General features: G+C 41.2%; 1 protein-coding gene across 2 annotated transcripts in view; it reads right to left on the bottom strand.

Annotated features, from left to right (window-relative positions):
- DOCK5 (dedicator of cytokinesis 5) overlaps positions 1-24,113 on the bottom strand; it is a 224,933-nt gene that overhangs the window by 72,839 nt on the left and 127,981 nt on the right. For both annotated transcript variants that reach the window (XM_074384078.1, XM_074384079.1), the window contains 9 exons: positions 21,054-21,178; positions 18,342-18,440; positions 16,967-17,039; positions 12,940-13,043; positions 11,460-11,643; positions 4,485-4,582; positions 4,139-4,228; positions 2,615-2,715; positions 405-539 (listed from right to left, as the gene is read on the bottom strand). In XM_074384078.1, coding sequence (XP_074240179.1) covers positions 405-539; positions 2,615-2,715; positions 4,139-4,228; positions 4,485-4,582; positions 11,460-11,643; positions 12,940-13,043; positions 16,967-17,039; positions 18,342-18,440; positions 21,054-21,178 — 1,009 coding nt within the window. The remainder of the gene's footprint in view (positions 1-404; positions 540-2,614; positions 2,716-4,138; positions 4,229-4,484; positions 4,583-11,459; positions 11,644-12,939; positions 13,044-16,966; positions 17,040-18,341; positions 18,441-21,053; positions 21,179-24,113) is intronic.

The following is a 24,113-nucleotide window of genomic DNA, read 5'->3' as shown; positions in this document are numbered from 1 at the left end:
CCACGTAGCTAAGCACATTGTCAACAAGGAAACACTGATCTCAGCAAATACCTCCCCTGAGATGAATGCTTCTTCTGCTAGTGACAGTAGATCATGATCCCAGATTTACACAAAAAACATTCATGAAGTCATCTGCTGTATTAGGTACAATCTTGCCATAGGAACCTGCTTCCCCAAGTCCTGAGGTTATTACTGCCCCAGAATTTTGCTGATCTACATAAACTTCTAATGAATCTTCTCCAACAGAAACATAGTCCACCTCCATCTTCAGCCCTGTAGTTCTGAAATAAGGCAATTCTAAGAACTAACTGCTCACAGAGCTGAACACCAGCGTGGGGAGTGAGGGAAAAACTACACAGAGTGAGAGCTGATAACCTAAACATCTTAACTGCAGTTAACATTACCTCAAGTAGAGCACTCGAGACTGGATGATGAATCTAAACAAGTACTTCAAGGCTTTCAACGCAGCAAAAAGCATTTCTGTCTTGCTGGAGTCATCTGCATTAGCCACATAGAAATTCAGTACCTTGGAGAGTTTCCTTAGAAGGATGAGAAAGAAAAATCAATCCAATGAGCAACAGGGTACTCTGAGGCTTGGGTAAGCTATCTAAGAGGGGAACTTGGCATACTGGAAGGAGAAGTCATAACTATTTCTTCTAGAATTAGAATATGACCTGAAGAGGAAAACTGACACTTTTCCAATTAAGTTTCCTTATCTGCCATCTACATTTGGAACTACTCTTCTGTTGAGAAATACTAGAAGGTTCCTTTCCCTTTGCAGAATTAAACGGGAAGGTTATGAAATGAAATGGTTTAAGTGACCCAAATCACTAGGAGATTGTAATCTCTTGTATGCAATCCTGACATCTTCAGATGCTCCCTTAAGGGAGTGATTATGTCTGTCTAAAGTCGTTGACTTAAAATATGTCAGATTCCTTTTATTCTGCCCAAACCCTTTGAGATCCATCAATATGGAGTCAGATGGAAATTTCATGGAGTGAAGGAAGAGGAACTCAATCAAACTCTCCACAACATTCATGGTTCTAAGCATTCAACAGATAAAACTGTCCTTTGGTTTTAGGTTGCTCTTTATGACTTTCTAGAGTTTTGGGGCTAGGAATGGTCTTCATTTTGTGCTATACCTTAGACCAGGCGTCCCCAAACTGCGGCCCGCGGGCCGCATGCGGCCCCCTGAGGCCACTTATCCGGCCCCCAGCCGCACTTCAGGAAGGGGCACCTCTTTCACTGGTGGTCAGTGAGAGGAGCACAGTATGTGGCGGCCCTCCAACGGTCTGAGGGACAGTGAACTGGCCCCCTGTGTAAAAAGTTTGGGGACGCCTGCCTTAGACCTTGGAGGGTACTGATATTTTAGTCTTAAACTTTCCTTCTGGGAATCTTTGAGCTTTTCCAGAATCACTATTTTTAAAGAAGGAAACATACAGAATTGATCAAGACTTGGAAAGTGAGTCCAGATTACAACCACCGGATTGCTGCATTTGGCTCAGTGAGGATTTCCTCATTTGTAGCTACTGCCCACTTGGATGTGAGTCTTGCGGGTGGAAAGGGCACTGTCACTGGTGCGCTCACTGACAGGTCAGTGGGCAGCAATCTACAGGATCTGGCCTAAGCCAAAACCTAACATCATTTACCAATCCAGCTACATTCCTTTCACGGTTAATCACATTCTGCACAATAACTGGAAGGCAATGGGGTTAGTGTGGCAGGAAGATACAATGCCACGGTAAGCTGAGTGCTCTGGAGAGGAACGCAGACTAGAAGTTAGTTGCTTTCCTTTATCAGGGACCCATTAATCAATGACAGAGGAAGGCTGCACTATGGAAAACGTAGAGACCACTGCCTCTTATGCAAAAGATGGGAAAGTGAAATCTTCTTGTGTCTTGGAAGTAATACATTTTATAAAGCATTTGTGGCACAGGTTGAGGACATGATCTTTTCTTCTATCAAACTTTGTCTTGTTTAATTAGTGGTTTGATCTCTTTGATGCCTCCACGCTGATCCCACTGACATCTAACCTCTAAGATCCTGAGTTGGGTCATTTGTCATTGATTTTGCTTCTTGTTTTTTTTTTTTTTAGATACAGGGTCTTGCTCTGTTGCTCAGGCTGGAGTGCAATGGCATGATCATAGTTCACTGTAGCCTTGACCTCTCTGGGCTGAAGCAATCCCCTCACCTAAGCCTCTGGAGTAGCTAGGACTACAGGTGTGCACCAAGACACCTGGCTAACTTTTTAATTTTTTGTAAAGACAGGTTCTCATTATGCTGCCTAGGCTGGTCTTGAATTTTTGGCCTCAAGCAATCCTCCCACCTTAGCCCTACCAAGTGCTGGGATTGCAGGCATGAACAATCATGCCTGACATATTCTGGATTCTTAAGGAGATTTCACCTAATCCAGAAGGAAGGCTCTGATCTTGACCTCCTTTCCAGAGTTAGAATACTTACATGGTTCCCTTTTACCATGAGGAAGCTTAGAATGGAGTTCTGCCTTAACAGACACATGCACTGAACATAGGTCCCTCTTGTTTCTCAGCAATCCAGCCCTAAGAGTATAAATCCAAAGATCCAGCAACACGCAGTTCCCTCAGATCATACTTACACGTATGCCAAAGTGGCACTGAAGTGCTTATAAATATAGGTTTCCAGTACAGGATTGAAATGCTGGAACTTGATGTCTCCTATCAGTGAAATAATGAATACCTGCCAAAAGTGAAAAACAGAAATAGCAGCACTGCACAATCCCAAGCACCCTGTTAACAAGCTGGATTTTAACATCTCGGTGCCTCCTTTTTTCTCAAGATCATTTCTGCAGCATACCCACTCCACTATTCCAGAGCTGATGTCAAGTCTTGAGAATTGTATTTATTTAACATAAAGAGAGAGACTATTACGTGTCAGGCGCTGTGCTAAATGCTGGGAAGAAACCAATTCAAGCCAGCATCCTTGGCCTCAGAAAGCTGACTATCTCTAAGACAGGGGAATTGGTACCCAGGTAACCTAAGGAACAGCAGGAACGAGGCTCTGGAAATGGGTTTTCTCTAATCTAAGGATGCAGCTAATGAAACATTCCATATTTTTCTCCTGAATACACTGTGAGTGCCCCTAATAACAACTTCACTAGAGTTTCATCTGCCAATTACCCCTTGTATGCTCCCTTGCACTGCCATCAGGCACATGACCTAAAATTAGCCACACTGCTCTGCTTAAGACAGAGAGATCAAAAGCAATCAGTGCCCACTGCCAGCTGCCCTGCTCCAAGGAATCTGTTTCCAGACCTTGTCCTGCAGCATCCATAACCACTGTCTCTCTTTCCCATAAACCTGAGTCCAACCAGTTGGATCTCAACCAGGCGGCATTTTCTTTATCTTAAACCTTAGCTTTAAGGCCTGATCATTTCTTAAACTGACTAGTCTCTCCAAGCTGTTGAATCACCTAAAACTGCAATTGACCTTCCTCCTCAACTGTGGCATTCAGGTAAAATCCTTCCCTGAACTTTCACCCCACCCAGGTGAAAATGATGCTTGCTTTGGGCCTTTCAGCTTCTTCCCCTCCACCTTTATCTCTGGCCTTTCCAGATTCTGATACTACTTCTCTCTGTTCTGATTTCAGTTCTTGGAATGCGTTGTAGGTCTAAGTGATTTGTGTGACATATTCAATTGTCTGCTGGGTTAACTATTCTGTTTACAGCCTAATGAGGCTACGATTATTAACCTCTGACTTGTGAATTGAGTCTCCCTTGCACAATAAATACACCAGTGCACACATACACACAACACATAACAATTTTCTTTGTTGATGGTATCACCTGGTTTACAACCAGAGAATGATAATGTGAGTTAAAATGATTCCTGATTGGTAACAAAGATAAAACATCTCATTTTCTCTAATGAGAAAGAGAGAGTAGATCAAAAAATGAGATCTAACAGGAAACAAACAGATAAAGGCCTGAAACATCAGTCATTTTTTTCTAATTGTACTTCTAGGATCAGCCTAAAACAGTAACCAGAGAGATGTAAACAAATATTTATGTGAGAAGATATTCACGCAATTACTTATAATAGTGAAATACTGAAAACTACACAGTTGCAACAATAAACACTAGCGAGTATGTTTAACCACTTACCAGTGCATCAAACACAAGGAAGTCATAGGTTTCATTATCTGACATTTCCATCATTATGTTAAAAAGTGCATCTAGTGTATCCTGCAAAAACTGAAGATAAGAAAAACAGACAGTTTATTCGGATGCTTTCATTCAGCTCCATACCATAGAAATCTGGGGACAACTAGGTTTAAATCGAAGTTGTTTAAAAATAGCATTTTTTAAAAAACAGGCACACTTGTTTAGCAATGTAGGTAAGTTTTATGTTTACAATGAATGGTTTAGTTTTAAATGTTGATGCAATTAGGTATAATTGGTAAAACAGGCATATATATGTATATTTCTAACTATGAATATACAAACATACCTTAACAATCTCTCCTCCATCCACCTCCATCAACTTCTTTAGATTGTGTTTGATGTTCTGGGAGTTGGAACGCCAATTTAACAAGCCTAACAGGTCAACTAGGAAGAATGACCAAAAAACACAAATGAGACAGAACAATCCAGACCATTTCAGGACATAGCTAAAGATTTCTCTGGAACAGATAATTGCTCTTAATAGTGGCTAATTTAAGATGCCTTACAGATTCTTTTAAGTTACTATCTCCTATCTGAGAGAAAACCTTGTGGTCCTCTTCCATTCTTCAAAGAGAAAAAAATTAATGATTAATGAGTAAGAACTTAAAAGAATGTTTGACTGAAACTAACATTTCTCAAATAATGACATCATGGTCATAAGAGGTAAAGAAGCATGCTTATGTAACCTTCCTACTTTTAATTTGCTGCCTTACTTAACATGTCCCTTATCACTATCTATGTCTGGGCAGATTCAGAGGGAAAGAGGAACATAGGTATGTATACCTCTTTCCCTCCCTCTCCCCTTCTCTCTCTCTCTCTCTCTCTCTCTCTCTGTGTGTGTGTGTGTGTGTGTGTGCGTGTGTATGTATGCATTAATTTATTTCAACATCATGACCACACAGATTTTATTTTTTCCATCTTTTAGATGAGGTAATAATACATTAACAGTTCAGATAACTGCGGATTCTCTGACACACACACACACACACACACACACACACACACACGTTTATTTCTTAATAAACACAGGGTCTCTCCATGTCACCCAGACTGGTGTTGAACTCCTGAGCTCAAGTGACCCTCCCATCTTGGCCTCCTAAAGTGCTGGGATGACAGGTGTGATCCGCTACGCCCAGCCCCTTTGACATTTTTAATAGCTCAACAATTCTTAAAGCTGTAAGTGGCTTAAAGTTTCACAATTCTGTGTTGTAAATCAAAAGACACCTTAAAATTTTTATGTCAGACTTACACTAAGGGCTATGAATCTGTTCCACCTTTTCCTTAAAATAGCCACCTGATTTGCCTGTCTATTCTTCCCTTTGCTTGAGATACCCAGAAATACTATATATTTGGTAAGATGTACTTGGTGTCTCCTTGACTCTTCCCATCGTTTTGAGCCATCTGAAGGCAGGAACCATACAGTGTTCATTCTTTTATGTTGCCATAGTAGTAGGCATCTATTAGGTGTTCAATACATGTTTGATGAAGGAATGAATGAATGAATGGAAAGGGAACCAGTAGCCCTTAGGAAGCTTGTAATATACTCAGTCCAATCATTAATGCATTCATTCATTCAGCAAGTAATTAATAGGTACAATGCTAGGCCTTCCACTAGGCACCATCCACTTCCATATTCTCCAGCTCTTACGTCTGCCACAGGCTAGTCGAAGGTATTACTCATTCCATCACTTGACTCATAGTTGCTAGATGAAAATGATTTAGTCCCTTCCTCGGGGTGAATATTCATCCAGCAGCTTCAGCCCCAGCAAAGCCCTCATCTATCAGCCCAGAAGTCTATTTCCCAGTGATACCTGCATGCCAGACCACTGCTCACATAGGAATATATTTTGGCATCTGGTGAACTGTAAGGTCTTAGGGCCAGGAGAGGAGTGACACAGGGTTACATAAAGAGCCCCAGGCTTGCTGTGTTTCTAAGATTTATGCAGGCTTATCTGTGTAGCTCTAGTTAATTTTTTTTCTTGCTGTGCAGTGTCTTTTCAACTGTACGAGTGTACACAATTTGTTTACCCACTCTGCTGCTGGTAAAACTTGGGTTGTTTCTAGGTTTTGTATGATCATAAGCAATTCTCCTATAAACATTCTCATATATCTTTTGGTATACAGGTAAAACAGCTTCTCTGAGGCAGAAAACTAAGGTGGGATTTCTCGGGCATCAGGAAGAATATCTTCAACCATATTATCCAAAGTCACTGTCCCCATTTTACATTCTTGTCACAAATGCGTAAGAATTCAGGATACTTCAAATATTCAGTAATGCTGAATAAAAGAGCAAGTTACAAAAGAATTCACATAGGACACAAGATTTCAACCAGACAGTTCAATTATTAACTACATTAATACTGTAGACTACCTAATACTGTATATTGTATACTTGGAAATTGCTAAAAGAACAGATTTTTTTTTTTTTTTTTTTTTTTTTTGAGATGGAGTTTCGCTCTTATTGCCCGGGCTGGAGTACAGTGGAGTGATCTCAGCCCACCACAACCTCTGCCTCCTGGGTTCAAGTGATTCTCCTGCCTCAGCCTCCCAAGTAGCTGGGATTATAGGCATGTGTCACCATGGCTAATTTTGTATTTTTAGTAGAGACAGGGTTAAACTTATCTCTCTTATCTCTCCATGTTGGTCAGGCTGGTCTTGAACTCCTGACCTCAGGTGATCCGCCCACCTCAGCCTCCCAAAGTGCTGGGATTACAGGCGTGAGCCACTGCGCCCAACCAGGAGAATAGATTTTAAGTGTTCTTACCACCAAAAAATAAGGGAGTTGGGATGCAAAAGTCACTGGCTGCAGGAGATTACTGGGCACCTGCAATGTGGCTAGGGCAACTAAGGGACTGACTCATAATTTATTTACATAAAATACAAACAATGCAAAATAAAACAATATACTTTAAAGGCTACAAAAGTGGCAAAACTATAAAGAGAAGCAAGGCATGACAATCCCCAAATTCAGGGTAGTAATTGCCTTCTACCATAAGGGAAAGAATTTAAGAACACATACTTTTTTTTTTTTTTTTTTTTTTTTTTTTGAGATGGAATCTTGCTCTACTGCCAGGCTGGAGTGCAGTGGCACAATCTTGGCTCACTGCAACCTTTGTCTCCCGGATTCAAGTGATTCCCCTGCCTCAGCCTCCTGAGTAGCTGGGACTACAGTTGTGTGCCACCACGCCTGGCCATTTTTTTTTAATTTTGGTAGAGATGGGGTTTCACCACGGCCAGGATGATCTCAATATCCTGACCTCATGATCCACTCGCCTCGGCCTCCCAAAGTGCTGGGATTACCGCGCCTGGCCAGAACACATACTTTAAAAAAGAAAAGAATGACAAAGGTATTCAGACTCAAAAGGTTAAAAGCCACTGGAGTTCATAATAAACAGATCTTGGAGACTCTGTAACTGCAAAACAATAAACTATAAACTGTTCGGAGCTACAAAGAGCTGTTTTAAAAACCCAAGTCCACCACTTAGAAGCTTAAGAAAGGCTTTTTACCACTTTAAAACTCACCTTTTTAATCAGTAAACTGGAGATGATCATGGCGAAGTTGCTGCTGGAGGGTAAAATGACTGATGAGTATGAACCTCCTGGCACAAAGGCATGCATCTCTGGGGACCTGCACATCCCTCTCTTTTCCCTAGAAAAACAAATCTATTCCCTTCCATTGGGCCCAGCAACCAATGATCCCACACAAATCGGTCTGTTCTAGTTTTTAAAAAATAATTCAAGTAAACAAAAAGAGAGTCTCCAAGATGTTGAAAGTCCAGTGGCTTTTAACCTTTTGAGTCTGAATAGCCCTCCTCAGGCGAAGGAGGAATGCCTTTGGTCACCCTCTCAAGTGAGAACACAGCTACGCTCTCTACTCAGTAAATGCCCTCATACAGTTAGCTGGTGGCTTATTAATGTTCTTCAACTTTTTATTAAATCGAATTCATTCTTTATAATTTCCATCAAGTCAGAAGAAAGCAAATGCATGAATCATCTACAGTCATCTGTCCCTGGAATACCCAGTTCTCCCTGATGCTTGAGACGTCTTGCCAAGTCTCCGCCTTTCCCTCTCTGTCCCGTTCCCTCTACTTACTCTCGGTCCATTTGGATGGCAGGTCACTCCTCTCTGATTTAGATGACACTTGCCTTTTTAAGATTTCTTTGCAAGTAGGTATGACTTCTGACTTCTTAAATGTGTGTTAAGATGAATTTTTTTTTTTAATCGAAACATCAGGAATAAGGATGACAAAGTAAAGCACACAGTGTTAACCAAAGGAACATTCTGCGATGATGGAAATGTGCATCTGTCTACCCAACACAAAAGTCACCAGCTGCAGGAGACCAGAGTACTTAAAATGTGACCAGGGCAACTAGTGGACTAATTCCTATTTTTATTAATAAAACTTAATTAACTAATAAAAATTGTATATATAAAATGTACCACATGACGTTTTAATACACACACTCACACACACACACATATACACACACATTGTGGAAGGCTAAACCAGGGTAATTAACATACACATTATCTTATTTTTTGGTGGTGAGAACACTTAAAATCTACTCTCTCAGCAATTTTCAAGTATACATTATATTATTAACTATAGCCACAAAAATAGATACTAGATTTCTCAAACTTATCTCTCTTGTCTAATTGAACTTTGGTACCCTTTGTCCAACTTCTCCCCAATCTCCCCACTCTTCAATTTTAATTAATTTAAATTTTACAAGCTCCATGTGTCTGGGGGTTACTGTATCAGGGCAGTACAGGCTAGTAAAGAACATTCAAGAGCTGGGATGAAGTACATATATCAGCAAATGAAGGGGCTACACTGAAAACTGCAACTTGTTAGGAAACCCTAAACTTTCAACATGGAGATAACAATGTAACGATATGGTTATCTCTAACAGAAATTCCTTTTGCTTTTCATTACTAGTTAATTCCACAAACTTTTATTTTTGTTTTCTTTATTCTTCTTTGATCTCCAGTCCAGAAAAGATAATCTACTAGATGTTCAGTAAGTGTTATCCTTCTCAAATATCCCTTCACAGTTTTAAAAGAACATTAATGCTTTATATAGTATACTACCATACTCAACTTTTAAAAATAACATTTTGACATTTCATAGTTAAAAATTTGAAAAACACCAAAAATAATCAAAAAAACAACAATTAGCAAACTTTTGTAGTCCTATTTGTCTTTCTCTGTGCACAAATAATGATGGTGATGATAGTGATAGCTAAAATTCTATAGTGTTCCTATACAGACTGAATGTTATTTTGTTTTTACTTAATTTACTGCATTCTCTGAAATATATACTATTATTGCTCCCATTTTAAAGACAAGGAAACCAATGCACAGAGATATCAAATCACTTGCCCAAGATGAAACAGCTAGGAAGTGGCAGAGCTGGGATCTGAAGCCAGATAATCTGGTTCCAGATTGCTTACATATACTTAAATAAAACTGGAATCATCCTGTATATAGTGTTAAACTGTTCCCCATATCCTTCACTATGTTTTGAAATACAATATTTAGCAGCTGCATCTATTTTGTCACTTAATTATATTTAAAAATGTAGTTAAACTGACCCCAACTGTCAGACATTAGGGTTGTTTCCAGAATTTCCCTGTTATAAATAATGGGGAAACAATACCGTTGTATATCAGTCTTTGTGTACATCTCTCATTGTTTACTTAAGTTCAACTTCTAGGAGTCAAATCACAGGCTGAATGGGTCTGAAGACATTTAAAATCATTTCTATGCCTTCTACATTATCTTCCACAAATATTGTACCCATTAACCTACCAGGAATTTATTGTTAATATATTCACTTTTTCCATAATAAAGGATAAGTTACTGATGGTTTGTCATGTCTTCTATGTTTTCTGGCTTAATTTTTAGTGAACCTGCTTTTGCTTACACATACGGATTTATCCTAACCTTCACTCTATTGAGTCTGGCCGCTTGTCCAAGCTGAAATGCAATCCTTATTTGCTCGTCAACCATGATTTGTCAAAACAAACCTAACACCGAGCCCTTCTAAAGATCAACCAGGACCTGATCTCTTGGTTTGTCCTATAACTACCCTATTTTGTCTGTCTTTGCCCTCCTTACAGGAGAGTTCTTGCCTGTTCCTCACTCAAATTGTCTCTTAGGCCAAAGGCACCAGTCTCTACACAGCATATGGGAGACAGAATTTCTGGGACAAGTCTGCTGGGTAGCACATTTTTGGTTTACTACACTCACTAGGACTCCATACACATGACAGAAGCTAAACAAGTAAGAAGTTGATATTGGCTATCAAATGCCATAACCTACATGAGAGAGGTTAAAACTGGTATCAGAGGTTTGAAGGAAAAACCAAATGAAGCCCTCTTTGAACTATTCAGCTGAATTTATGGGAAATCTCTGACTGCCTGGAAAAAAACTGGGAAGAGGAGAATAATCGAAGGAAAGACAGAACTCAAACAGGAAGCCCTACCATACCTGTTTGGACAGGAGGCTGATCATATTTCTTTGCCAGGCTCCTCCCCTTATTACCACCATCTCTTTCTCCACATACTATACAGAATGCACTATCAGGGAATGTGGCTTTTGAATTTTACAGGTGCTGTTAATGAATACATTTATAGGTTTTATCATATACTGTTTTTTTTTTCTTTTCTTCCTTTCTCTTTTCCTTTCTTCTTTTCCTTCCTTTCCCCTTCCCCTTCCCTTTCCTCTTTTCTTTTTTTTCCTGAGATGGAGTCTTGTTCTGTCCCCCAGGCTGGAGTGCAGTGGCGAGATCCTGGCTCACTGCAACCTCCACCTCCCAGGTTCAAGCAGTTCTCCTCCTTCAGCTTTCTGAGTAGCTGGAAGTGCAAGCACATGCTACCACGCCCAGCTACTTTTTTGTATTTTAGTAGAGATGGGGTTTCACCACTTTGCCCAGGCTGGTCTCAAACTCCTGAGCTCAGGCAATCTGCCCACCTCAGCCTCCTAAAGTGCTAAGATTACAGGTGTGAGCCACGCCGTACCCAGCTTAAGATATTTTTCATCCTGCTTTAAATCGGACAGTGAAACTTCAGAAGAAGCTGTGCAATGTGATCAGTACTACCCAGAACATCACCTGAAAAGCAGAGCACAGAATCCAGTTGGCCAACATCCTACCTAATAAGACCCATCCCTATATGGTCCAGCCCTGTGAGTCTAACCAAGGAGCCCAGGAAGGCTCAGCAGGAAGCTCATTTGTGTCAACCTATTCACCACTCCTACCGTTCTGGGTGAGCTTTGTGGAGCAGATGAGGGTGGCTATCTGAAAGCTGTCTTTAGTGCTATCCTTGCTTGGTGTAAAGGTAACCAGGTTTTTGGATGCTTGAAGCTCTTTTTCTTCCATCTCCATCTTGGTCCCAGGCAGGGTCAGGTAGAATTTAGCATCTTCCATTTTCTTGTTGTCACCCTAAAAAGGAAGCATGTTAGGAACACCAAAGGATGGCCAACATCTCTTATATGCAAATAAAAACAACTGTATCATGCATTTCCAGCATGAGAAGCGTGGCTTTATCAAGTTATCCTGAAGATCCCTTCCAACTCTGAGATACCTATCTTTCTACTGACATTGAGCCCAGAAATAATTTCATGATTGAATGGAAACAGAGTAAACTGTAAATCAGAAACCAGAATATGATAGTCTCTGCTAGAGTAAATAAATATATTACAGAATAAGGTTAAATTTTATTTTATTCAATCACTAAATGGGGACAATTACACTTGCCTGGGTTGACGGAAAAAGAAATAGCTTGCCATCCCTTCCAAAATAATTCATAAACTAAGATGTTAAGAAAAATATTCATTAGGTAGATGCATCTCAAAAGAGCAGCTAACTGTGGGGAAAACCCCAGACACTGTTGGATAAATGAGATCTTCCAACAACTACTTCATACTCTAAAATCTCAGTAGAAGTGGGAGCTCAGCACCAACTGGAAGACAGCAAAGACAAAGTCTGAGGGAAGGAAACAAGACCCCCAGAGCAGAGAGACGGTACATGGATGGCTCACGGTGATAGGAAAACCACATCCACTGTTACTGAAGCCCAACAGTGCCCCTGTCCACATGCCGGGCAGGATGATGAAGAGAGCACATCGTGAGAGGCCGGCCCCTTACTGTTCACTGCTAGGGAACACCATTCACAGGAGAGGGTGAGAGCCTCCTCAGAAGACCCAGTAATAATGCGGCCGGAGACGATGGCTCACACCTATAATCCCAGCACTTTGGGAGGCTGAGAAGGGCAGATCATGAGGTCAGGAGTTCAAGACCAGCCTGACCAACATGATGAAATCCCATCTTTACTAAAAATACAAAAATTGGCCAGGTGTGATGGCACAGGCCTGTAATCCCAGCTACTGGAGGTTTAGGAAGGAGAATCGCTTGAACCTGGGAGGTGGAGGTTGCAGTGAGCCAAGATTATGCCATTGCAATCCAGCCTGGGTGACAAAGTGAGGCTCTGTCTCAAAAAAAAAAAAAAAAAGAAAGAAAAAAAGACTTAGTAATAATGCAACTCACTCTCTTCAGAAAGGAGATGGGAAACCACGCAGCTGGAGGTCCCAGAGCCCTTTGGGTTTCTAGACTTTAATGGGTAAGTACGTGTAGCTCTAGAAAGGTTTCTGATGTTTGTGTAAATAAATGTAAAAGGAGCCTTAAACGCCCATTTGAAAGGGAGTAAATATTTTTCTCAGTCATTTTCTGTTAGCACCACCTTATAAACCACCAGATCGTGCCTCCCATCCTGAAGAGTGGTGCCATCCGGGTTCATCAGCTTCACGAAGGCCACCCCAAATGCTCGTTCCGATTTATCTCTGGCTGAAAACACAGAAAGACATGTCTGGGCAGTGCAGAAAGACACCAGGAGGCGGTGGCTATGACAGCTGATTCCACATTTTGCTCAGGGTTGTGATATTCAACCATATTCTAATAAGCACAATTCAGCAGGTTGCAATAAGCCATATACCATGTGTCACTGAAACTGCCTGGCACCCCCAAGTATGCGCTCCTGTTCCTATGTTCCCTAAGAAATGAGACTAGTGTCTGCCCAGTCAGACAAATCAGAAACATGGGTGTTGACACAAGCTCCACCCCATGTCACCTCCATGTCCTAAATAGCTCTGGAGCCTGTCTCTTCTTTCTCCATCTTGCTGTCCCTTCCTGAGTCCAGGCCACCTTCAACTCTTCTCTTTATTTCCTCAGAACCTTTGCAATGCATCTCTCTGTCTCCAGGGCTCTCCCAGCCAATGCATTCTCTATGCTGGAATGAGGTTTCCAAAGTCCAATCCATTCATGTCAACCACCCTGCTTCAAAATCTTGAATGGAAGGTCTCAATTTCTGTTGCTCGAAAACAGACTCTGCAATATTTATTATATATATTATATAATATATATAATATATATATATATTTTTTTTTTTTCTTGAGATGCAGTCTTTCTCTGTCACCCAGGCTGGAGTGCAATGGCGTGGTCAACCTCTGCCTCCTGGGTTCAAGCAATTCTGCCTCAACCTCCTGAGTAGCTGGGATTACAGGTGCCCTGCTACCATGCCAGGCTTGTATTTTTAGGAGAGACAGGGTTTCACCATGTTGGCCAGGCTAGTTTCAAACTCTGACCTTGTGATCTACCCACCTTGGCCTCCTAAAAGTGCTGAGATTACAGGCATGAGCCATCATGCCTGCCCAGACTCTGCAAGATACTTATTATACACTAGGGTTTATGGTGCTGCCCAAGGTTTCTTCCCCCTTCCTCCCCAGAATATCAGTTCCAGTGCCAGAAAGAAGATCTGTATGCCCTGTAGCAGCTGGGAAGAGGGTGTGGCTTAATGAGGAGGCAGTACCCTCTCTTGGTCTTCAGGGCCAGTTTCTGAACTCACGAGGTCCCCTGCCTCGATGGCTCTGACTGGGGCAACCTGTGACCTGTTCTTATCACAGGCACGGTTCTGTGGTCTGCTGTGACTCTTGGGTCCCCACACTGGTGGAGTAGTCAGGCATTGTATGATTATACCTCAATGTGTTTATCCGTTCTCCTATTGATGGGGATTGAGGCTATGCTAGTGTTGGAGTATTATGAGTAAAGCTGTTACGAACACACACCAACCCCTCCCAAAACCTCAAAACCAGAAACCACCCTTGAACTGCACCTCCTTAACAAGGCTGAAAAGCATGTTCAGCCTTCATGGCCTGGCTCCAGCCTAGCTAGAATCACATTGCCTGGGTGCCAAAGCAGCTTGCTGATATGCTAACCTTGTGACCACAGGCAAGTACCTAATCTCTCTGTGCCTTAGTTTCTTTGTGTATAAATGTAGATAAATTATTTTGTTATGTGCATCCTAAATTATGCATTTATATATATAAATTATATATATAAATATTATATATATAAATTATATATATAAATATTATATATAAATTATATATTATATATATAATATTTTAATAATTATATATATTATATTATTATCCTTATTATGTTATTGTGCATCCTAAACAGACCATGTGCAAACATAGCTTCAGAGAATATCTCATGCAAACTAAGACCTTAATAATTGTTAGTTCTGTATTATGCAGAACCATATGAAATGGCTGAGATTTGGCCACTTAGACCTAAAAAAAATGGCAATTTCAAATGATTCGACCTGATAGTATTATTGCTCCACTGGTCTGCTTTAGCCATTCTGAGCTCATTTAGGTTTTCCAAACACATTTCCCCCAATCACCCTTCACTGGGCTAATTTCTACCCACCTTCATGTCTCAGCTAAGATGCAGGAAGTCATACACCTAAATCCCCCAGACTAGGTAAAAGCTGCACTACGCATCCATTACAAGTCTTTGCCCCTGTAATCTACATATCACACTATTCTGTACATACTCACTTTTTCATTCATCTTCCTAACCAGACCACAGAGAGTCTGCATGGCAGTGTCCAGCTGCCTCTCATATACCAGGGCCTCACCTGCAGCCTGTTGTGTACATGGTGTTCAACACATGCATTTTTGGAAGGAGGGGTTACATTTTTATGCAGCACTAAATGAGAATAAGATGCTTCTAGAAATTTTGTGATCAATCTGAAAACAATCAATTTTCTTCTCTGCTCACACTTTAGTGGAGCCATTTCAAGAACTGTGACCTAAAATTTGAAATTGTTTTTTTGTTTTTGTTTTGTTTTTTGAGACAGAATCTTGCTCTGTCACCCAGGCTGGAGTGCAATGGCACGATCTTGGCTCACTGCAACCTCCCCCTGGGTTCAAGCGATTCTCCTGCCTCAGCCTCTTGAGTAGCTAGGACTACAGGTGCGTGCTACCATGCCTAGCTAATTTTTTTTTTTTTTTTGTATTTTTAGTAGAGATGGGGTTTCACCATGTTAGCCAGGATAGTCTTGATCTCCTGACTTTTTGATCTGCCTGCCTTGGCCTACCAAAGTGCTGGGATTACAGGCATGAGCCACCATGCCTGGTGAAAAGAGTTTCTTCATGAGAAAAATGAAAATTTGGGAGGACAAGTGACTAAACAGTTTTATTGCTGCTGCAATGTGGCAACATGCATTGTGAATGTCTAGGAGGGAGATACAATGTATATATAGTCTCTCCTATACCTATTTGATTGTGAAATAGTTTTTGTTATAGAGTATCTAGTAGCATCTTGGAGCAGGGGACCTCAAACCCCAGGCCACGAACCCGTACCAGTTTGTAGCCTGTTAGGAACTGGGCTGCACAGCAGGAGGTAAGTGGTGGAAGAGCAAGCAAAACTTCATCTGTATTTACAGCTGCTCATGGCCGGGCATGGTGGCTCCAACCTGTAATCCCAGCACTTTGGGAGGCCAAGGCGGGCAGATCATGAGGTCAGGATTTCGAGACCAGGCTTGCCAATATGGTGAACCCTTGCCTCTACTAAAAAACACAAATTTAGCTGGGTGTGGTGGTGCGCGCCTGTAGTCCCAGCTACTTGAGAGACAGAGGAAGAAGAATTGCTTGAACTCAGGAGGCAGAGGTTGCAGTGAGCCAAGATCCTGCCACTGTACTCCAGCCTGGGTGGCAGACTGTCTCAAAAAAAAAAAAAAAAAGAAAAAAAAAAAACTGTTTACAGCTGCTCCCTGCTCCCCACTGCTCACAATACCACCTGAGCGCTGCCTCCTGTCCAATCAGCAGCAGCATCAGATTTTCACAGGAGCCGAATCCTATTGTGCCCATTGTGACCTGCTCATGCAAAGGATCTAGGGTACACACTTCTTGTGCAAATCTAACACCTGATGATCTGTCACTGTCTCCCATTACTCCCAGATGGGACCGTCTGGTTGCAGGAAAACAAGCTCAGGGCTCCCACTGATTCTACAGTATGGAGAGTTGTCAAATTATTTCATTACATACTACAACGTAGTAATAATAAAGAACACAATAAAGGTAATGTGCTTGAGTCATCCTGAAACCATCCCCACCCCTGGTCCTTAGAAAAATTGTTTTTCACGAAACCAGTCCCTGGTACCAAAAATTGAGGTCTGTTGTCTTTGAGAATATCAGTGTTCACAAAACACATTTTAAGAAAGTCCGAATATAGAGTGATAACAGAGACCTTGCAAGCCCAGAAAAATCCATTATGCTGACTTCCTTAGCACCAGTGAGTTATGAAATAAAGTTGCCAAGTATCTAGTTTCCAAATACCTTGTTCTCCAGATTCACAAGACGGCTGTCAAGCAAAACTAATTTTTTTAAGTGGAAATATATAATAGACCTCTTAATACTTACATTCCTGAGATGACCTGTGTCGGAAAGTAAACCTTATATGACAGCGTGTGACCTCTTCTATAGCAATGGATACCTGTGTCACAGTAAGAAATTGGTAGTTTACAGATACATGGTACTTTGCAGGCATGATTTATTTTATGGAATTAGGCTCAATTTTATACTTTCCACAGCACAAATTACTATAGAGTGAGACTTGATAGAGGTTTGATTCAAAGAAGACCAAGCTATTTTCAAATCAAAAGAATCTCTGATCATCTTGCTGCTTATCACAGATTCTGAGCATGGAGATACTATGAATTTCTAGCATTTTCATTAGTGTGAAACAGTAATACTTCACAGAGGTCTATAGAAGACCTTTCAGACTGCAAGATGTGTATAAATATAGTAATAATCAAATCTATAAGACATAATTATTCTATATAGAGGAGGAAAAGGTAATGATTAATGCCCATAAAGCAGCTTTCTGTTGCTTACATATCTACAGGGGAGAGAAGAAACAGAGCCTCAGGGCACTGAAACGAGCAGAGATTTGTGGTGTGCAGTTAAATTATGGCATGATTATATACTGAAACATGCAAGTATCTAAAAATACATATCTGAAGAATTTATATGCCTTGAGATAAGTCGTTTCAAAAAGCACAATATAAATTTGTATCAACAGCATCATTCAAAACATATGAACTATATAAAACTGTTGAAAATGGTTACTTCTAAATTGAGATATATGAACGCAATTTTTAAAAAATTTTCTATGAAGAACTCATATGACTTCAACAACCAGAAATTGCTGATGGAGCCTGGGATTTAGAAGTGGGCTCTAGTTCAGGCCCTGATATCAGTTAGCTCTATGATCTTGGGAAGTTACTGAACTTCGGATCTCAGTACCTAATCAGAAAGACACCATGACAAGACCTACGTGTTCGAGGTGCTGAGCTGCCGTGGGGCTCAAAGGAGAATAACTGATCTGAAAAGCACTTTGGAATGTGTAATACACATATTGAAGTTGAAAAGAGGCCCAGAACACTTGGTGAGAGGCCAAGAAGAAAAAAAATGTTAGGAAACTGTTTGCACAGTGTGAAAATTTCCGTTTGGTTTTGCACCATCTTGGCAGTCTATCATATCTATCACGTCAACCACAAACTTTGCTCTTCAAATTTTCATACATGAATTAGAACATTATTGAAGAATGCTGAGTTTGTTAACAATAAATGCTCTTAATACAGAATTATAATTACCAAGTTATTTCTTACTGTACACCATAGGCAACTTATCTAAAAATTTCAAAATAAAGTAGGAATAATTTGGGGGTAAACAGAAGACAGGAATCTAACTGAGGTTTAAGGGATAATAGGGGTTACAAATGACTCATTCTTACCTTGACAGTCTCATACCAACAGGGCTGCTTGACTTGGTAATAGACTACGGACTTGTATTCTGAAATGCCTTCATATCCAGCACCAGGGTGAATTGCTTTCTTCAAACAGAAAGCAAAAATTAGAAGGGAGTAATTTTGTTTAGAAAACTAAGAGGATCCCATATACCATACACAAGCCCCTTATCCCCTAACACGTCCATACATTCCCTACACTGGCACTGAACAGCTGATTAAATTTGGGGGATAAAGAATAGAGAAGACTGGGCTGGGAGCGGTGGCTCATATCTGTAATCCGAGCACTTTGGGAGGCTGAGGCAAGTGGATCACAAGTTCAGGAGTTTGACACCAGCCTGACCAACACGGTGAAACCCTGCCTCTACTAAAAAAAATCACACAATTAGCAGGTGTGGTAGTGCACACCTGTAATCCCAGCTACTCAGGAGGCTGAGGCAGGAGAACTGCTGGAACCCAGGAGGTGAAGGTTGCAGTGACCAGTGAGCCAAGATCGTGCCACTGCACTCCAGCCTGGGCGACAGAGCGAGACTCCGTCTCCAAAAAAAAAAAAAAAAAAAAAAAAAAGAATAGAGAAGACCGAATTTCTACCACTTTATTCAAGAGTCTATAATAGCCTGTAATCCCAGCACTTTGGGAGGCTGAGGCGGGTGGATCACGAGGTCAAGAGATCGAGACCATCCTGGTCAACGTGGTGAAACCCCATCTCTACTAAAAATACAAAAAATTAGCTGGGCGTGGTGGCACGTGCCTGTAATCCCAGCTACTCAGGAGGCTGAGGCAGGAGAATTCCCTGAACCCAGGAGGCAGAGGTTGCGGTGAGCCGAGATCGCACCATTGCACTCCGGCCTGGGTAACGAGAGTGAAACTCCGTGTCAAAAAAAAAAAAAAAAAGAGTCTATAATATAAATCTGGTAGCTGCTAAGGAACCCAGCAGCACCTGAAAATCCTTCTTTCCTATAAGTTGTATTTTCTCTTCCTTCCCCAGGCATGCATTGTCCTCTGATTCTTTCCTCGTTTCTCTCTCAGGGAACATGACAATGACTAGAAATTAGGTGACACATGCAGACGTGCCACCATTTGCAGAAAAGCATTTATCTTTCCTGTCTACTTTCTGTTTTAGGGACTTGGGGCACTGGAACAGCATATTCACTCAAACTCAGGGCTGCATCTTGTTTTGGTCATGAACCACTTAGCTCAGTAGAACTAGGCCTTGGTGGGGCACTATCCAACGAGTTAGCAAAGCTACAAAATGACCAACCAGGAGAAGGTGTCTACTTGAAATGAGCTCATGTACTCTTATCAACAGCACAAATAAAACATTCTCATACAGTGGCTCACAGCACTCAGTTTATCCCTCTCATGTAGAATACAACTTGACTTAGTAAATTTTCTGGCTGTCTGCATCCCTACTAGATTATAACATCCATGGGAAGTGATAAAATTGTATTTCACTGTAGCCTCAAACAACTATGCAACAGGACACTCAGTGAGTCAAATCGATCAAGAGTTTGGTCCTTGGTTACCAAAGCAGGTAACTATGGCTCATACAAGAGGAGCTGGAGTTCAGCAGAGGCCATGCAGCCTCCTGTGACCACCTTCTGCCTATCCTCTTTGACGTCAGAATCAGTACTCTTCTTTATATGGGCAGAAATCTGGCAGATACTTGCTTTATATCTTCTCTTAATTAAAAAAAAAAAAAAAAAAAGAGACTGGGAGTGGTGGCTCATGGCTGCAATCCAAGCACTTTGGAGGCCAAGGCAGGCAGATTCCCTGAGGTCAGCAGTTCAAGACCAGCCTGACCAACATGGCGAAACCCCATCTCTACTAAAAATACAAAAATTAGCTGGGCAGGTGGCGAGTGCCTGTAATCCCAGCTACTCGGGAGGCTGAGGCAGGAGAACTGCCTGAACTCAGGAGGCGGAGGTTGCGGTGAGCTGAGATTGTGCCACTGCACTCCAGCCTGGGTAACAAGAACAAAACTCCGTCTCAAAAAAAAAAAAGTAAGAGAAAAGAGAAGGAAAAAGAAAAGGAAAGGAAAAGAAAGAGAAAGGAAAGGACGAGAAAAGAAAAAGAAGAGAAGAGAAAAAAAAGAAAAGAAAATCTGCCAGAGCTGGAGGAACTCTGGACTGGAATTCAGGATATTTGGATACTCTTCCAGCTCTGCCACTAACTTCTGTGTTTTTCAGAGAAAATAACTCATCCTTTTAAAGTTCCTTATAGTTTCCTGCTCATTAAAACTAAAGAGCAGTGGTAGCGAATGCCTACCAAAGGGCTCTTCCGGTTTCAGTCTCTAACGAGCATATCTCCTTTGGTTCTGCTCACTCAGGGAAGGAAACGTGCTTTGTGATGCCATTCAAGTACCCAGGCCACTTAGCTGAAGCCCTAGAGGAACTGATCAAGCTTGAAAGTGGCTAAGTAAGTTGAAAACGATAAATAACCTCTGCATTGGAAACTTACACATAAAATCATTAGTGGCTGGAACTATTTCTTAGCACAGGAGAAATACAAAAATAAGAGTCTAGATAGTTTCATTAGTGAAACTGCTCATTGCTAATTACAAATTTAACAGGCTTTATATTTCTTTTCTTAGGAAAAACAAACCCATCCTGATGCAAAGAATAAAAATAAGACCAAAAGCCAATCGTGATTGTAAAGATGGACGTGAGGGCAGCAGGATTTCTGGGCCATGCCACGCACCTCCAAGAGCCTGCCCTCCTCATCGTGCACAGACATCGTCACCTCCACATTCTTTGGCGTTTTCTTCTTCCCTTTATCAAACTCGCCATGGATCAGGGTGACATAAATGTCATTCCGAACATCTCCTGTAACATGACAAGCACGCTGTGAGTGCGGGTGAGAGAAGTCATTCTAAGTTTCAGTATGTCGTATGACATATAAGACAAACAATATGAAGTGGTCTGGTTTCATAATGAACTACTCGTCGGACAAAAGGCTTTCATGCATTGGTCGTCTTCGGCGTCTCTCATTTTACCTTTCCACGCATACCAAGATGTCTTTGCACTGTAGTTTTATAGAAAAGTAACACTTTTCAGTAGCAATTTTCTCTATTAAAAATTGCTGTCTAATAATAAATACATATTGTATGTTGTTAGGTTACAATATGTAGATGTTGTAACCTAACAATATGGTAGATGGTTTTTCTTTTCTTTTTCTTTTTTTTTTTTTTTTTTGAGACGGAGTTTCGCTCTTGTTGCCCAGGCTGGAGTGCAATGGTGCAATCTCGGCTCACTGCAACCTCCGCCTCTTGGGTTCAGGCAAGCCTCCTGCCTCAGTCTCCTGGTAGATGGTTTTTCAATAGTGCCTTGGAGAGTGTGATATTTTGAAAACATCTGATAATAATGAAGGCTATTGTCTACTGAATGCTTATTATGTGCTGTGTCAGGCACTGGTCAAAATATCTTACATGTATTAATGTAATCAATTATCGATTAACTTGTTAATCTATGGAACAACCTGATGAGATAGATATTCTTTCTGAAAGCTTATAGAGTATGCTTTTCTTTTCTTTTCTTTTTTGACATATGATCTTGTTCTGCTGCCCAGGCTGGAGTACAGTGGTATGATCTCTGCTCACTGCAACCTTGGCCTCTTGAGTTCAAGTGATCCTCTCACCTCAGCCTCCTGAGTAGCTGGGATTACAGGCACACACCACTATGCCTGGCTAATTTTTTTAGAGAAGGAGTCTAACTATGTTGCCCAGACCAGTCTCGAACTCCTGGACTCAAGCAATATGTCCACCTCAGCCTCCCAAAATGCTGGGATTACAGGTGTGAGCCACCAAGCCTGGCCTAGAGTATGTTATATTTCTTTAAATTGGTTTACTTGCTTTGATCAATGAAAGTCTGCTTTCTGCTTGTGTTTTTTTTTTTTTTTTGGTTACCCAGCCAAAAAAACAAAAATTATTTAATAAATGCATAGCTCATATATTGGATAAAAATATTAAATGTTATTGAGCTACAGAACTGAAACTTGGAATAAATGGAAAGTTTATTAAACTCCTAGATGAAAAAAGTATTGAAAAAATGACTCCAACACCTGCCCTGTATTAAACTGCCTCCCAATGTTAAAAACAAAACCTTTTAACATTATAAGAAAACAGGAGTGCATATTTAAAGCACTGATCATTTTGATCATTTCCCCAACTGGAAAAAAATAAGATTCCACTTATAGTTGCTGAGAATGAAGAAAAAGGGGTTTATTCACACAGCACAGTTTAAAATATTACTTGACACACTCTTTGTCGACGGAGATGTTGAAAATGTGTCAAAAGCCTTAATACAGCAATTCCACTGGTAATTTTTGTCTCAAAGTATTAAAAATGTAGGCAATAATTTATCTGTAAGGATATTCATTGTGGTGTTTATAAAAGCAGAAACATGGAAACATTCTTGATTTCCAAGCCCAGGGAATTAGTTGAATAAATTATGGTACAATCAGATGACGGAGGTAATATTCACTATAAAAAGTGCTTGAACTCCTACTCTGCAGCAGGCATGTGCTGGGTGTCTGGTTGGCAATGGTGAGCCATGCACCAGCTTTGCCCCAACTCAGATTACAGTCTAGTGCCGGAGAGAAGCACCAGTCAAACAACCTGCACGAGTAAACCCACCATTACCAATGGAGACACATGGCAGGCTCTGTGAATGCACAACACCAAGTTCTGACCTCATCTGCGCGGTGTGGGAATCTTTCCCTTCAGCTGTTAGCAGCAGAGTCCGGGAGAGTAGCCTATGCAAAGGCCTAGAGGTAGGAGACAACCTGACTGACATCCTCACAGTGAGGGGGCATCTGGTGTGAAATGAGGCTAGAGAGACAGAAATAAACCAGCTCCCACTGAGGCCAATGGGGATATTAAGAATTTATATATATACCCTAAGCATAAACGAAAGTCAGTAAGATGTTTTCAGTGAGGAAGGAGTGGGGTAAGATCAAGTGTGCTTACGCAATAGAACATTCAGGATGCAATATGGAAAAGAGGAAATGAGCGAAGAAAGAGTAGAAACATGAAAATCAGGTAGGAAGCTATGGTAGTTGTCAAGGGAAGAGGCCATCCTAGCTCCAAATTGGCTAGTAGCAATGCAGATGGAGAGAAGGGGATAGATTTGAGGGTCCTTTCAAAAGTAATGCTGACAGGTCTTATCCACTAATTTATGTGAGTTGCAAAGGAAAGGGAGATATCAAGGGTGACTTTCTGGCTTGCGCAGTGGATGGATGGGTGGGTGGACGGATGGGAAGGGGGATGGATGGGTGTGTAGATAGATGGATGGATGGATGGATGGGTGGATGGGTGGATGGGTGGATAGGGGTTGGGTAATTGGATGAGTGGATGGATGGATGGATGGATGGATGGATGGACAGATAGATGAATGGATGGATAGAGTTTAGATAGGTGGACAGGTGGATGGGTAGGTGGATGGATACATGGATAGAGGCTGGGTAGGTGGATGGATAGATGGGTGGATAGGGGTTGGGTAGGCGGATGGATGGATGGATGAATGAATGAATGGATGAATAAAGGTTAGATAGGTAGACAGCTGGATGGGTAGGTAGATGGGTGGGTGGGTGGATGGATGGATGGACAAATGAATGGACGTGCTGTTCTCTTAGATAAAACACAAGAGAGGTGCCTCAGTCCTAGATGCACAGAATTATGAGGTCCAAATGGGGATGCTGAATAAGAATTAGCCAATTAAATCAAGTAAGGGCTGTGGTTCATTGCCTGTAATCTTTGGGAGG

The sequence above is a fragment of the Saimiri boliviensis genome, chromosome 13, assembly GCF_048565385.1.
Source record: "Saimiri boliviensis isolate mSaiBol1 chromosome 13, mSaiBol1.pri, whole genome shotgun sequence".
In the NCBI taxonomy this organism is placed as follows: domain Eukaryota; kingdom Metazoa; phylum Chordata; class Mammalia; order Primates; family Cebidae; genus Saimiri; species Saimiri boliviensis.
This window is presented reverse-complemented; position numbering and strand designations above follow the sequence as displayed.